At 42.7% G+C, this 14,531-nt stretch overlaps 1 protein-coding gene across 2 annotated transcripts in view; it reads right to left on the minus strand.

Moving 5' to 3' along the window:
- arrb1 (arrestin, beta 1) overlaps positions 1-14,531 on the minus strand; it is a 79,674-nt gene that overhangs the window by 17,048 nt on the left and 48,095 nt on the right. Inside the window, exons 11-15 of one of the 2 annotated variants that reach the window (XM_045218516.1) lie at positions 8,435-8,572; positions 7,222-7,305; positions 6,466-6,489; positions 6,169-6,239; positions 5,993-6,041 (exon numbers count right to left, since the gene is read on the minus strand). In XM_045218516.1, coding sequence (XP_045074451.1) covers positions 5,993-6,041; positions 6,169-6,239; positions 6,466-6,489; positions 7,222-7,305; positions 8,435-8,572 — 366 coding nt within the window. Of the gene's footprint in view, positions 1-5,992; positions 6,042-6,168; positions 6,258-6,465; positions 6,490-7,221; positions 7,306-8,434; positions 8,573-14,531 lie in introns of both variants that reach the window. The other variant, XM_045218508.1, reaches the window with a different exon arrangement.

Genomic DNA, 14,531 nt, shown 5'->3' on the forward strand with positions numbered 1-14,531 from the left:
GTATTAGATCAGAGATGGTTAGTAAAGTGTATTCGATCGGAGTTGGTTAGTAAAGTGTATTAGATCAGAGATGGTTAGTAAAGTGTATTAGATCAGAGATGGTTAGTAAAGTGTATTAGATCAGTTGGTTAGTAAAGTGTATTAGATCAGAGTTGGTTAGTAAAGTGTATTAGATCAGAGTTGGTTAGTAAAGTGTATTAGATCAGTTGGTTAGTAAAGTGTATTATATCAGAGTTGGTTAGTAAAGTGTATTAGATCAGTTGGTTAGTAAAGTGTATTAGATCAGTTGTTTAGTAAAGTGAATTAGATCAGAGATGGTTAGTAAAGTGTATTAGATCAGAGTTTGTTAGTAAAGTGTATTAGATCAGAGTTGGTTAGTAAAGTGTATTAGATCAGAGATGGTTAGTAAAGTGTATTAGATCAGTTGGTTAGTAAAGTGTATTAAATCAGTTGGTTAGTAAAGTGTATTAGATCAGAGTTGGTTAGTAAAGTGGATTATATCAGAGATGGTTAGTAAAGTGTTTTAGATCAGAGTTGGTTAGTAAAGTGTATTAGATCAGAGATGGTTAGTAAAGTGTATTAGATCAGAGTTGGTTAGTAAAGTGTATTAGATCAGAGATGGTTAGAAAAGTGTATTAGATCAGTTGGTTAGAAAAGTGTATTAGATCAGAGTTGGTTAGTAAAGTGTATTAGATCAGAGATGGTTAGAAAAGTGTATTAGATCAGTTGGTTAGTAAAGTGTTTTAGATCAGAGTTGGTTAGTAAAGTGTATTAGATCAGAGATGGTTAGAAAAGTGTATTAGATCAGTTGGTTAGAAAAGTGTATTAGATCAGAGTTGGTTAGTAAAGTGTATTAGATCAGAGATGGTTAGAAAAGTGTATTAGATCAGTTGGTTAGTAAAGTGTATTAGATCAGGGATGGTTAGTAAAGTGTATTAGATCAGAGATGGTTAGAAAAGTGTATTAGATCAGTTGGTTAGAAAAGTGTATTAGATCAGAGTTGGTTAGTAAAGTGTATTAGATCAGAGATGGTTAGAAAAGTGTATTAGATCAGTTGGTTAGTAAAGTGTATTAGATCAGGGATGGTTAGTAAAGTGTATTAGATCAGAGTTGGTTAATAAAGTGTATTAGATCAGAGTTTGTTAGTAAAGTGTATTAGATCAGGGATGGTTAGTAAAGTGTACTAGATCAGAGTTGGTTAGTAAAGTGTATTAGATCAGAGATGGTTAGTAAAGTGTATTAGATCAGTTGGTTAGTAAAGTGTATTAGATCAGGGATGGTTAGTAAAGTGTATTAGATCAGAGTTGGTTAATAAAGTGTATTAGATCAGTGGGTTAGTAAAGTGTATTAGATCAGAGTTGGTTAGTAAAGTGTATTAGATCAGAGTTGGTTAGTAAAGTGTATTAGATCAGTTGGTTAGTAAAGTGAATTAGATCAGAGATGGTTAGTAAAGTGTATTAGATCAGAGTTTGTTAGTAAAGTGTATTAGATCAGAGTTGGTTAGTAAAGTGTATTAGATCAGAGATGGTTAGTAAAGTGTATTAGATCAGTTGGTTAGTAAAGTGTATTAAATCAGTTGGTTAGTAAAGTGTATTAGATCAGAGTTGGTTAGTAAAGTGGATTATATCAGAGATGGTTAGTAAAGTGTTTTAGATCAGTTGGTTAGAAAAGTGTATTAGATCAGAGTTGGTTAGTAAAGTGTATTAGATCAGAGATGGTTAGAAAAGTGTATTAGATCAGTTGGTTAGTAAAGTGTATTAGATCAGGGATGGTTAGTAAAGTGTATTAGATCAGAGTTGGTTAATAAAGTGTATTAGATCAGAGTTTGTTAGTAAAGTGTATTAGATCAGGGATGGTTAGTAAAGTGTACTAGATCAGAGTTGGTTAGTAAAGTGTATTAGATCAGAGATGGTTAGTAAAGTGTATTAGATCAGTTGGTTAGTAAAGTGTATTAGATCAGGGATGGTTAGTAAAGTGTATTAGATCAGAGTTGGTTAATAAAGTGTATTAGATCAGTGGGTTAGTAAAGTGTATTAGATCAGAGTTGGTTAGTAAAGTGTATTAGATCAGAGTTGGTTAGTAAAGTGTATTAGATCAGTTGGTTAGTAAAGTGAATTAGATCAGAGATGGTTAGTAAAGTGTATTAGATCAGAGTTTGTTAGTAAAGTGTATTAGATCAGAGTTGGTTAGTAAAGTGTATTTGATCAGAGATGGTTAGTAAAGTGTATTAGATCAGTTGGTTAGTAAAGTGTATTAAATCAGTTGGTTAGTAAAGTGTATTAGATCAGAATTGGTTAGTAAAGTGGATTATATCAGAGATGGTTAGTAAAGTGTTTTAGATCAGAGTTGGTTAGTAAAGTGTATTAGATCAGAGATGGTTAGTAAAGTGTATTAGATCAGAGTTGGTTAGTAAAGTGTATTAGATCAGAGATGGTTAGAAAAGTGTATTAGATCAGTTGGTTAGAAAAGTGTATTAGATCAGAGTTGGTTAGTAAAGTGTATTAGATCAGAGATGGTTAGAAAAGTGTATTAGATCAGTTGGTTAGTAAAGTGTTTTAGATCAGAGTTGGTTAGTAAAGTGTATTAGATCAGAGATGGTTAGAAAAGTGTATTAGATCAGTTGGTTAGAAAAGTGTATTAGATCAGAGTTGGTTAGTAAAGTGTATTAGATCAGAGATGGTTAGAAAAGTGTATTAGATCAGTTGGTTAGTAAAGTGTATTAGATCAGGGATGGTTAGTAAAGTGTATTAGATCAGAGATGGTTAGAAAAGTGTATTAGATCAGTTGGTTAGAAAAGTGTATTAGATCAGAGTTGGTTAGTAAAGGGTATTAGATCAGAGATGGTTAGAAAAGTGTATTAGATCAGTTGGTTAGTAAAGTGTATTAGATCAGGGATGGTTAGTAAAGTGTATTAGATCAGAGTTGGTTAATAAAGTGTATTAGATCAGAGTTTGTTAGTAAAGTGTATTAGATCAGGGATGGTTAGTAAAGTGTATTAGATCAGAGTTGGTTAATAAAGTGTATTAGATCAGAGATGGTTAGTAAAGTGTATTAGATCAGTTGGTTAGTAAAGTGTATTAGATCAGGGATGGTTAGTAAAGTGTATTAGATCAGAGTTGGTTAATAAAGTGTATTAGATCAGTTGGTTAGTAAAGTGTATTAGATCAGTTGGTTAGTAAAGTGTATTAGATCAGGGATGGTTAGTAAAGTGTATTAGATCAGAGTTGGTTAATAAAGTGTATTAGATCAGTTGGTTAGTAATTTTAGTCAGTTGTTGTAAAGTGTATTAGATCAGAGTTGGTTAGTAAAGTGTATTAGATCAGAGTTGGTTAGTAAAGTGTATTAGATCAGTTGGTTAGTAAAGTGTATTAGATCAGTTGTTTAGTAAAGTGTATTAGATCAGAGTTGGTTAGTAAAGTGTATTAGATCAGAGTTGGTTAGTAAAGTGTATTATACCAGAGTTGGTTAGTAAAGTGTATTAGATCAGTTGGTTAGTAAAGTGTATTAGATCAGAGTTGGTTAGTAAAGTGTATTAGATCAGAGATGGTTAGTAAAGTGTATTATATCAGAGTTGGTTAGTAAAGTGTATTAGATCAGTTGGTTAGTAAAGTGTATTAGATCAGTTGTTTAGTAAAGTGAATTAGATCAGAGATGGTTAGTAAAGTGTATTAGATCAGAGATGGTTAGTAAAGTGTATTAGATCAGAGATGGTTAGTAAAGTGTATTAGATCAGTTGGTTAGTAAAGTGAATTAGATCAGTTGGTTAGTAAAGTGTATTACATCAGTTGGTTAGTAAAGTGTATTAGATCAGAGTTGGTTAGTAAAGTGTATTAGATCAGTTGGTTAGTAAAGTGTATTTAATCAGAGTTGGTTAGTAAAGTGTATTAGATCAGTTGGTTAGTAAAGTGTATTAGATCAGTTGGTTAGTAAAGTGAATTAGATCAGTTGGTTAGTAAAGTGTATTAAATCAGTTGTTTAGTAAAGTGTATTAGATCAGTTGGTTTGTAAAGTGTGTTAGATCAGAGTTGGTTAGTAAAGTGTATTAGATCAGTTGGTTAGTAAAGTGTATTAGATCAGTTGGTTAGTAAAGTGTATTTAATCAGAGTTGGTTAGTAAAGTGTATTAGATCAGTTGGTTAGTAAAGTGTATTAGATCAGTTGGTTAGTAAAGTGTATTTAATCAGAGTTGGTTAGTAAAGTGTATTAGATCAGTTGGTTAGAAAAGTGTATTAGATCAGAGATGGTTAGAAAAGTGTATTAGATCAGTTGGTTAGTAAAGTGTATTAGATCAGGGATGGTTAGTAAAGTGTATTAGATCAGAGTTGGTTAGTAAAGTGTATTAGATCAGAGATGGTTAAAAAAGTGTATTAGATCAGTTGGTTAGTAAAGTGGATTATATCAGAGATGGTTAGTAAAGTGTATTAGATCAGTTGGTTAGTAAAGTGGATTATATCAGAGATGGTTAGAAAAGTGTATTAGATCCGTTGGTTATTATGCTCACAGTCCTTTATAACTCTTTATAACCCATTCATATTGCATTACACATAGGTGGTTCAAAGAGAGCTGAAATCAAGATTACCACACAAGTATTTTGATTGTTTAATTATTGTAGGCGTATGCTCAGCTCAGTAAACGTCTTAGCTTATTCTGTTGTTGTTGTTTTGTTATTGTTGCTGTTATTTATGCCGGTATTCAATCCGATAGCGGATTTGGACAATGCGTTTTTTAAAAGTTAATTTCCCATTGAACCGACATATAGTATGCAGCGTTTACCGTGAATGTGGTCTCTCCACGAACGCAGGAACGTTGCCTTTAAAAACGTGCATCGCGGACAAACGCAATTGGATTGAATCCTGGCCATTGTCATTTACAGACAGTACAGGGCGTAGAAACATGTCAGCAACATCAAGTCCGAAACTGTATTATCAGCAGATCATTATGCAGGTCCATCAACCACACTAATGCTTCCAACAGCCTGAGAGCTACAGAAACCTGCCATGGCTACATCTCTTTCCTGCTGTCAGTCATTTAGATGGCTATAAAACAATAAAGAGGCGTGCTGGGAGAGACCACATTACATGAAAGAATATTGAATGTATTATTCATAATTGGGCCTTTCTGCTGGTTAATGTGCTTTGGCCAGAGATGGGCTGTTAGGTTGCATTGGGCCAGAGATGGGCTGTTAGGTTGCATTGGCCAGAGATGGGCTGTTATAGAGAGGCAATGAAACAGGAGGAAGTGAAGCCATGTTTTATTGACGAGGACAAGTGGTGCAGCAGGCAGCAAGCAGCAGGCAGTAAGCAGCAGGCAGTAAGCTGAAGGCAGTAAGCTGAAGGCAGTAAGCAGAAGGCAGCAAGCAGCAGGCAGCAAGTGGCAGGCAGTAACTCCTCTGTAGCTCAGCTGGTAGAGCACGGCGCTTGTAATGCCAAGGTAGTGGGTTCGATCCCCGGGACCACCCATACACAAAAATGTATGCACGCACGACTGTAAGTCGCTTTGGATAAAAGCGTCTACTAAATGGCATATTATTATTATTATTATTAAGTGAAGGCAGTAAGCTGCAGGCAGCAGGCAGTAAGCAGAAGGCAGTAAGCTGCAGGCAGTAAGCTGCAGGCAGTAAGCTGCAGGCAGTAAGCTGAAGGCAGTAAGCTGAAGGCAGCAAGTGGCAGGCAGTAAGCAGAAGGCAGTAAACTGCAGGCAGCAAGCAGCAGGCAGTAAGCTGAAGGCAGTAAGCAGAAGGCAGTAAGCAGAAGGCAGTAAGCTGAAGGCAGTAAGCAGAAGGCAGCAAGCAGCAGGCAGTAAGCAGCAGGCAGTAAGCAGCAGGCAGAAGGCAGTAAGCAGCAGGCAGTAAGCAACAAGTAAAGGCAGCAACCAGCAAGGGCCAGTATGTTAGAGTGTCAGTCAGACAGACAGACAGACAGACAGACAGACAGGATGACTGTGTTATACTGTGTTAAAGTATCAGACAGACAGACCAGGGTAGAGCTGCTTACTTTGTGTCAAATTCTATCAAGTTTGTGTCTATTGGCTCCTCGTCTGCAGCTGAAATACAAGTAAATGAGCATTATAATTCACCATTTTAGACCAAGAAACGTTTTTGTTGATTGATTGATACAGAACGACATTGAAAACTTGTGAACTGAAAAATACTGTATGTGTAGATACATACCATCTCTGTAGATTGCATCTTCGATTGGTTTGGGATGCATTAGCGTAAAGGGGAGCTCAACATGGACATCACTGGAAAATAAAATGAAACTACATGTAGATGAATGATGTATGATGAACAAACAAGTTTATGAATTAGCATTTCAATGTAGTATTATGTTACAGCTTGTATTATTACATCACAGTCTGCTCTGTATAACACGGAAATGTACATCTCTTCGGGCAAAACAAATAGCATTACAACTCTAGACAACAATATTGGCATGCAACATGTCATTACAGAAACATCTATGTTTACCTTGTTGCAAGATCTCCTAAGAGTCTGAAATCAATGAAACATTGTCAGTGTTTTTACCTCAGACAGCAATGCAGTCACATAACCATAGAATTAGGAATTAGAATACTAGAATGGATTCAGGGCTTTATTCAATCTGTATTGCTTCGATCACGCTGTAACGCTGAATTTCCACGAAACGGATTGAATAGAGCCATTAGACAAGTTGTAAATGCAACAAGTACTGATTTGTATCATATTATAACACTCACAGCTTTCCAAAAAAACAACATTGAGTCATTTATGGTCTGTTTACATATATTTTAGAGACTATTTATACAGATTATTATTATTTTTATAAAACCGGTGTAAACTGTGTAAACTTTATAATTATATTATAATATTTTAGTTTGACAATAATTCCACTACACAATTTTGATATATCAGATGCCTTATTTCTATTTTCCTGCATAAGTTAAACCAGGAAATGCATCACCTACTGTATGCCTGTACTGGCATTGCATGCATTGCAATTAGACTGGTTTGGATTTCTCCCTGACCACAATGGCTGCCATTTTCATACCATTCTAGAACTTTGAGAGTTGATGACGTTTCCCCTCTAGTAATTTAATAGGAGGTCTATGAACATAACCCTAACCCCCAGACACCAATAAAATAGGTTTAGGGTTATTAGGCAAAATGAACATACTGGTTCACAAACACCAAGACGTATGTTTAAACCCTAACACTAACACCAAGATGTATGTTTAAAGTGCATACCCGCCTCGAGACACAACAAGCTTCACTTTGACTTTGTAGGATACGATGATACCCAGGATCTCCTTGTTGGCTCCCTCTCTTAACCTGTTGATGGGACAAACAAAAAAAATCACTGACTGACATCATCTTCTGATTATCACCAAGCCCTTCATTCACCAGCTGGGATTCTGGAAACTGGTGGGATTGTTGGTGGGATTGTGGAAGCTGGTGGGATTGTGGAAGCTGGTGGGATTGTGGAAGCTGGTGGGATTGTGGAAGCTGGTGGGATTGTGGAAGCTGGTGGGATTGTGGAAACTGGTGGGATTGTTGGTGGGATTGTGGAAGCTGGTGGGATTGTGGAAGCTGGTGGGATTGTGGAAGCTGGTGGGATTGTGGAAGCTGGTGGGATTGTTGGTGGGATTGTGGAAACTGGTGGAATTGTTTTATTCAGATGTGAACTGTATAGTAGGAGAAGATATCGGACGACGACATGAAGACAATAATAGAGTCGAGCATATACATGATGTCTGAAGACAGTAAGCCTTAGGGTCAAGCATACACATGATGTCTGAAGACAGTAAGCCTTATTTCAGCTTTATACCTCCACAGTGGGGGAAACCTTAACATGACATAGCAGAGCATAGCATAGTATAGAATAGTATAGCATAGTATAACATATCGAATAAAATAGAATAGTATAACATAGTATAGTATAACATAGTATAACATAGTATAGTATAACATAGTATATAATAACATAGTATAGTATAACATAGTATATAATAGTATAACATAGTATAACATAGTATAACATAGTATAGTATAACATAGTATAACATAGTATAGTATAACATAGTATATAATAACATAGTATAGTATAACATAGTATATAATAGTATAACATAGTATAACATTTACATTTACATTTACGTCATTTAGCAGACGCTCTTATCCAGAGCGACTTACAGGAGCAATTAGGGTTAAGTGCCTTGCTCAAGGGCACATCGACAGATTTTTCACCTAGTTGGCTTGGGGATTAGAACCAGCGACCTTTCGGTTACTGGCACAACGCTCTTAACCACTAAGCTACCTGCCGCTAACATAGTATAACATAGTATAGTATAACATAGTATATAATAACATAGTATAGTATAACATAGTATATAATAGTATAACATAGTATAGTATAGCATAGCACAGCATTGCATAAAATAGCATAACACATTGTACTCACAATGTACTAGAAGCCAGGTTTGTGTCCTCGTGCTTCAGTTTCCCGTCCAACGCCAGACCACGTTTCTCCCGGTTGTTGTTGAGGAAGGGGGTGAGGGTGTAGACTTTACAAAACGTTGAACTTGGAGCCACCACGTCACTGGAACAACAATGATCAATCGTAATCAATAACACCAGATCAGTTACATGAGGTTGATGTACTGTACATGAAGATGGTTCTTATCTGTGATGATGACTAATGCTTGGCCTGCTTTGTAATTTGTGTTTATGAAGGTTAACCAGGCATACCATCCAGCAATGTCTCAATCCTAAGAAAAACTATGACAATAATATTGTACAGTGGGGGGAAAAAGTATTTAGTCTGCCACCAATTGTGCAAGTTCTCCCACTTAAAAAGATGAGAGAGGCCTGTAATTTCCATCATAGGTACACGTCAACTATGACAGACAAAATGAGGAAAAAAAATCCAGAAAATCACATTGTAGGATTTTTAATGAATTTATTTGCAACTTATGGTGGAAAATAGTATTTGGTCAATAACAAAAGTTTCTCAATACCTTGTTATATACCCTTTGTTGGCAATGACACAGGTCAAACGTTTTTCTGTAAGTCTTCACAAGGTTTTCACACACTGTTGCTGGTATTTTGGCCCATTCCTCCATGCAGATCTCCTCTAGAGCAGTGATGTTTTGGGGCTGTCGCTGGGCAACACGGACTTTCAACTCTGAGATCTGGAGACTGGCTAGGCCACTCCAGGACCTTGAAATGCTTCTTACGAAGCCACTCCTTCGTTGCCCGGGCGGTGTGTTTGGGATCATTGTCATGCTGAAAGACCCAGCCACGTTTCATCTTCAATGCCCTTGCTGATGGAAGGAGGTTTTCACTCAAAATCTCACGATACATGTCCCCATTCATTCTTTCCTTTACACGGATCAGTCGTCCTGGTCCCTTTGCAGAAAAACAGCCCCAAAGCATGATGTTTCCACCCCCATGCTTCACAGTAGGTATGGTGTTCTTTGGATGCAACTCAGCATTCTTTGTCCTCCAAACACGACGAGTTGAGTTTTTACCAAGAATTTCTATTTTGGTTTCATCTGACCATATGACATTCTCCCAATCCTCTTCTGGATCATCCAAATGCACTCTAGCAAACTTCAGACGGGCCTGGACATGTACTGGCTTAAGCAGGGGGACACGTCTGGTACTGCAGGATTTGAGTCCCTGGCGGCGTAGTGTGTTACTGATGGTAGGCTTTGTTACTTTGGTCCCAGCTCTCTGCAGGTCATTCACTAGGTCCCCCGTGTGGTTCTGGGATTTTGCTCACCGTTCTTGTGATCATTTTGACCCCACGGGTGAGATCTTGCGTGGAGCCCCAGATCGAGGGAGATTATCAGTGGTCTTGTATGTCTTCCATTTCCTAATAATTGCTCCCACAGTTGATTTCTTCAAACCAAGCTGCTTACCTATTGCAGATTCAGTCTTCCCAGCCTGGTGCAGGTCTACAATTTTGTTTCTGGTGTCCTTTGACAGCTCTTTGGTCTTGGCCATAGTGGAGTTTGGAGTGTGTGTCACGAGTTACAAAGCCAGAACCCAGAAGCAGACCAGGACAAGGTAAGTTGAAACGAAGGTGAGTGTTTATTTACAAATTCAAGAGTGATGCTGAATAATCCAGGGAACAGAGCGGGCGGCGTTGGTTAGTTGTTGGGGGTGCAGTGGTTGATCCAATCATGGCTCGGCAGCCGCCGACCACCAGGCAGAGGTTGGATGAAGGTTCCGGACGAGTGATGTTCATGGCTAACGATCCGGCAGGGAATGGATGTTAGGCCAGAGCCTAAGAAGGGTGATGATCAGGACCAGGTGTGCAGATTGCTGATGGGATGCAGGTGCGGAAATCAAGAGAGCTCCCCGGAGCGTTCCAGAACCCTCGGGAAACTGGAGATCACGAGCAGAAAAACTAGTCCACAGACAGGACCCGACTCAGACTGCCGGGATCGTTACAGTACCCCCCCTCCGACGAACGCCACCGGGCGGACTCCCGGAGCGCCAGGATGGAGGCGGTAGAAGTCACGGATGAGGTCAGCATCTAGGATCTGTCGCCGCGGAATCCAACTCCTCTCTTCAGGACCATACCCCTCCCAGTCCACGAGATACTGGAAACCCCGGCCCCGCCGTCTGGAATCCATGATGCGTCGCACCGTGTAGGCAGGACCACCTCCGATCATCCGAGGAGGAGGAGGAGGAGGCGGAGGAGGCAACAGAGGACTGAGGAAAACAGGCTTGAGGCAGGAGACATGAAAGGTGGGATGGACTCTGAGCGTCCTCGGGAGTTTGAGTCGAACTGCCACCGGATTGATCACCTTCTCCACCACAAACGGACCAATGAACTTCGGTAACAACTTCCTAGACTCAGTCCGTAAAGGAAGATCCCGTGTGGCCAACCAGACCCTATCTCCGATGGTGTAGGTGGGAGCGGGGATCCGAGCGACGATTCGCCTGGAGCTGATACCGGTCCGAAACTCTAAGGAGTGCCTTTCTGGCCCGATGCCAGGTCCGGTGGCAACGACGAATATGGGCCTGAACAGAAGGCACTGAGAGCTCCTTCTCCTGAGAAGGGAACAAGGGAGGTTGGTAGCCATACAGGCACTGGAAGGGAGACATCCCAGTGGCAGATGTAGGGAGAGTATTGTGGGCATACTCAACCCAAGGCAACTGAGAGACCCAGGAGGTGGGGTTGGAAGAGGCCAGGCAGCGTAGCGTGGGTTCCATCTTCTGGTTGGCTCTCTCCGCCTGACCATTAGATTGGGGGTGAAAACCAGATGTGAGACTGACTGTAGCTCCAATGGCCAAACAGAAGGACTTCCAGACAGCAGAGGTAAACTGAGGGCCACGGTCGGAAACGATATCACTGGGCAACCCGTGGACCCTGAAAACCTCCCTAACCAGGATCTCGGACGTCTCCGAGGCAGAGGGAAGCTTGGCAATTGGCACAAAGTGGGCGAACTTGCTGAATCTGTCCACGATAGTCAGAACGACCGTGTTCCCCTCAGAAGCGGGCAACCCAGTGACAAAGTCCAGGGCCAGATGCGACCATGGTCGCCGGGGAATAGGAAGGGGGGTGAAGTAGTCCAGAGCTGGGCCGATTGGTACTCTTATTCTGCGCACACACTGGACAGGCAGCAACATAACCCCGAGTATCCTCGGCCATGGCAGGCCACCAAAACGTCTGCGAAGAAACGCCATCGTCCGAGCCACGCCAGGGTGACAAGCCATCTTGCTGGCGTGGGACCATTTGAGACCGCAGGACGAACCGACTCAGGCACAAACAACCGACCGGGTGGACCGTTACCGGGACCGGGCTGCGTCCGAAGAGCCGCCATCACCTCCTCCTCAATCTTCCACCTAACAGCTCCCACGACGCAGTTCCGGGGGAGAATTGTCTCGGTCTTGGACCCACTCTCCTCCGTCTTGGAGAACATCCGAGACAAGGCGTCCGCCTTGCCGTTCTTAGATCCAGGACGGAACGTCAGGGAAAAAATTGAATCGTCCGAAAAACAACGACCACCTGGCCTGACGGGAGTTGAGACGTCTAGCCGATTGCACGTAAGCAAGATTCTTGTGGTCAGTCCAGACAATAAACGGCTGCTCCGCCCCCTCCAACCAGTGGCGCCACTCCTCCAAGGCAAGTTTCACCGCGAGAAGCTCCCGGTTACCCACATCGTAATTCCTCTCCGCAGGCGAAAGGCGACGAGAGTAGTAGGCGCAGGGATGGAGTTTACTGTCCGTGGAGCATCGCTGCGACAGGATGGCGCCAACTCCCACATCAGACGCGTCAACTTCAACGACGAACTGACGGGCCGTGTCCGGTTGAGAGAGAATCGGTGCGTTGGTGAATCGCCTCTTCAAATCCAGAAACGCTCGATCCGCCTCCGGATTCCACTTGAAGCTCCTGATACTGGAAGTCAAGGCCGTTAACGGAGCGGCCACACGGCTGTAATCCCGGATGAATCTGCGGTAGAAATTCGCAAACCCCAAAAAATCTCTGGAGCTGCAATCTCGTACCGGGCTGGGCCCATTCCAGAACCGCTCTAACCTTCTCCTGGTCCATCCTAATCTCTCCCCTGGAGATGATGTACCCGAGAAAGGATGTCGTGTGGGCGTGAAACTCGCACTTCTCGGCCTTCACGAACAGGCGATTCTCCAACAATCGCTGCAGAACCTGCCGGACATGCTGGACGTGGTCGGAAGGTTCCTTCGAGAAGATCAGAATGTCATCCAGGTAAACAAACACAAAGAGACCGATCATATCTCTCAGGGACGTCGTTCACCATACTCTGGAATACCGCTGGAGCATTGGTCAGTCCAAACGGCATCACCTGATACTCGAAGTGACCCATCGGTGTATTGAAACCCGTCAACCACTCGTCTCCCTCTCTGATCCGGACCATGTGATACGCATTGCGTAGGTCTAGCTTGGTGAACACCGTAGCACCCTGTAAGGAGTCGAAGGCAGAACTCATCAAGGGCAGGGGATACTTGTTCTTGACCGTGATGTCATTCAACCCCCGATAATCAATACACGGTCGAAGAGAGCCATCCTTCTTACCCACAAAGAAGAATCCTGCCCCCAGGGGTGATGACGAGGGACGAACGAGACCAGCAGCTAGGGACTCCTTGATGTAGGTCTCCAAAGCCTCACGTTCAGGGCGGGAGATACTGTATAACCTTCCCTTGGGGTAGACAGCTCCAGGGAACAGGTTGATGGCACAATCATATGGTCGGTGGGGAGGGGAGTGACAGAGCCTTCTGCTTACTGAACACTTCCCCCAAATCGTGATATGTCTCGGGAACCAGGGACAAATCTGGGGGTTTAGCCTCAATCACCTGACTGGGAACCGAATGGGGACAGGCAGTCTTGAGACAGTTAGCATGACAATCAAGGCTCCAACTTCGTTACCTTGCCCGTCACCCAATCGAACGTGGGATTGTGTTCCTTCAGCCAGGGGTATCCAAGGACCAGAGGAACATGGGAAGACGGCAGAATGAAGAATGAAATCATCTCCGAATGATTCCCCCGACAACAGCATCTTAACCGGTTCAGTCCTCATCGTGATACGTGCCAGACTACTGCCGTTCAGAGTGGTCGCTTCAATGGCTTCCGGCAATTGCTCCTTGGAAAGCCCCAGCTGTTCCACCAACTCGGCATCAAGAAAGCTTCCATCGGCACCTGAATCGATAAAAGCGTTAATCGCTAAGCTCTGATTCCTGTTCACAAGGGTAGCCGGGAAACGGGGTCTGACAGAGGTACTGAGAGGTTGAAACTGGCTCGCTAAAAGTCCTCCCAACTTTAGCGAGCCGGGCAGTTTGACGACCGCCGGGAACAAGTGGAGATGTAATGTCCCGAGCTACCACAGTAGAGGCAGCAGTTGGTCTTACGTCTATGTTGACGCTCCTCCTTGGTTAACCCGTGCCGCCCCCACTTGCATGGGTTCAGAATCGGGAGAGAGGACCTCTCCACTAATCCTTTGTGGTGGAGAATGATCGACGTGTTCTGGTCCACCACCCGACCCGACTGGGAACTGAGAAGCTGATCGATTGGACGGACCCCATTGCTTCTCCCTCCTTCGCTCTCGGACTCGATTATCCACCCGAATAGACAAGGCTACCAAGCTGTCCAGGTCACTAGGCTCCGGATAGGAGATCAACTCATCCTTGAGCTGCTCCGACAGACCCTGGTAAAAGGCCGCTTGCAGAGACTCCTCATTCCACCCACTCTCCACAGCCAACGTCTTGAACTCGATCACGAAGTCGGCCACGCTGCGAGTTCCTTGGTGAAGCGAAAACAGGCGCCTAGCTGCGTCCCTCCCTCGGACGGAATGGTCGAAGAGCTTCCTCATCTCGGCCGTGAACCCCTGGTATGAAGCCATGCAGGGGTCTTGTCGTTCCCAAACGGCTGAAGCCCACTCCAGCGCTCGACCACGCAGCAACTCAATCACAAAGGCTATCCTAGCCTTGTCTGTGGCATAAGAGTAGGGCTGTAGATCGAACACTAACCCACACTGCATAAGGAAAGAACGGCATCTTCCCAGCTCCCCCTCATA

The sequence above is a fragment of the Coregonus clupeaformis genome, chromosome 6 (assembly GCF_020615455.1).
Source record: "Coregonus clupeaformis isolate EN_2021a chromosome 6, ASM2061545v1, whole genome shotgun sequence".
In the NCBI taxonomy this organism is placed as follows: Eukaryota; Metazoa; Chordata; class Actinopteri; order Salmoniformes; family Salmonidae; genus Coregonus; species Coregonus clupeaformis.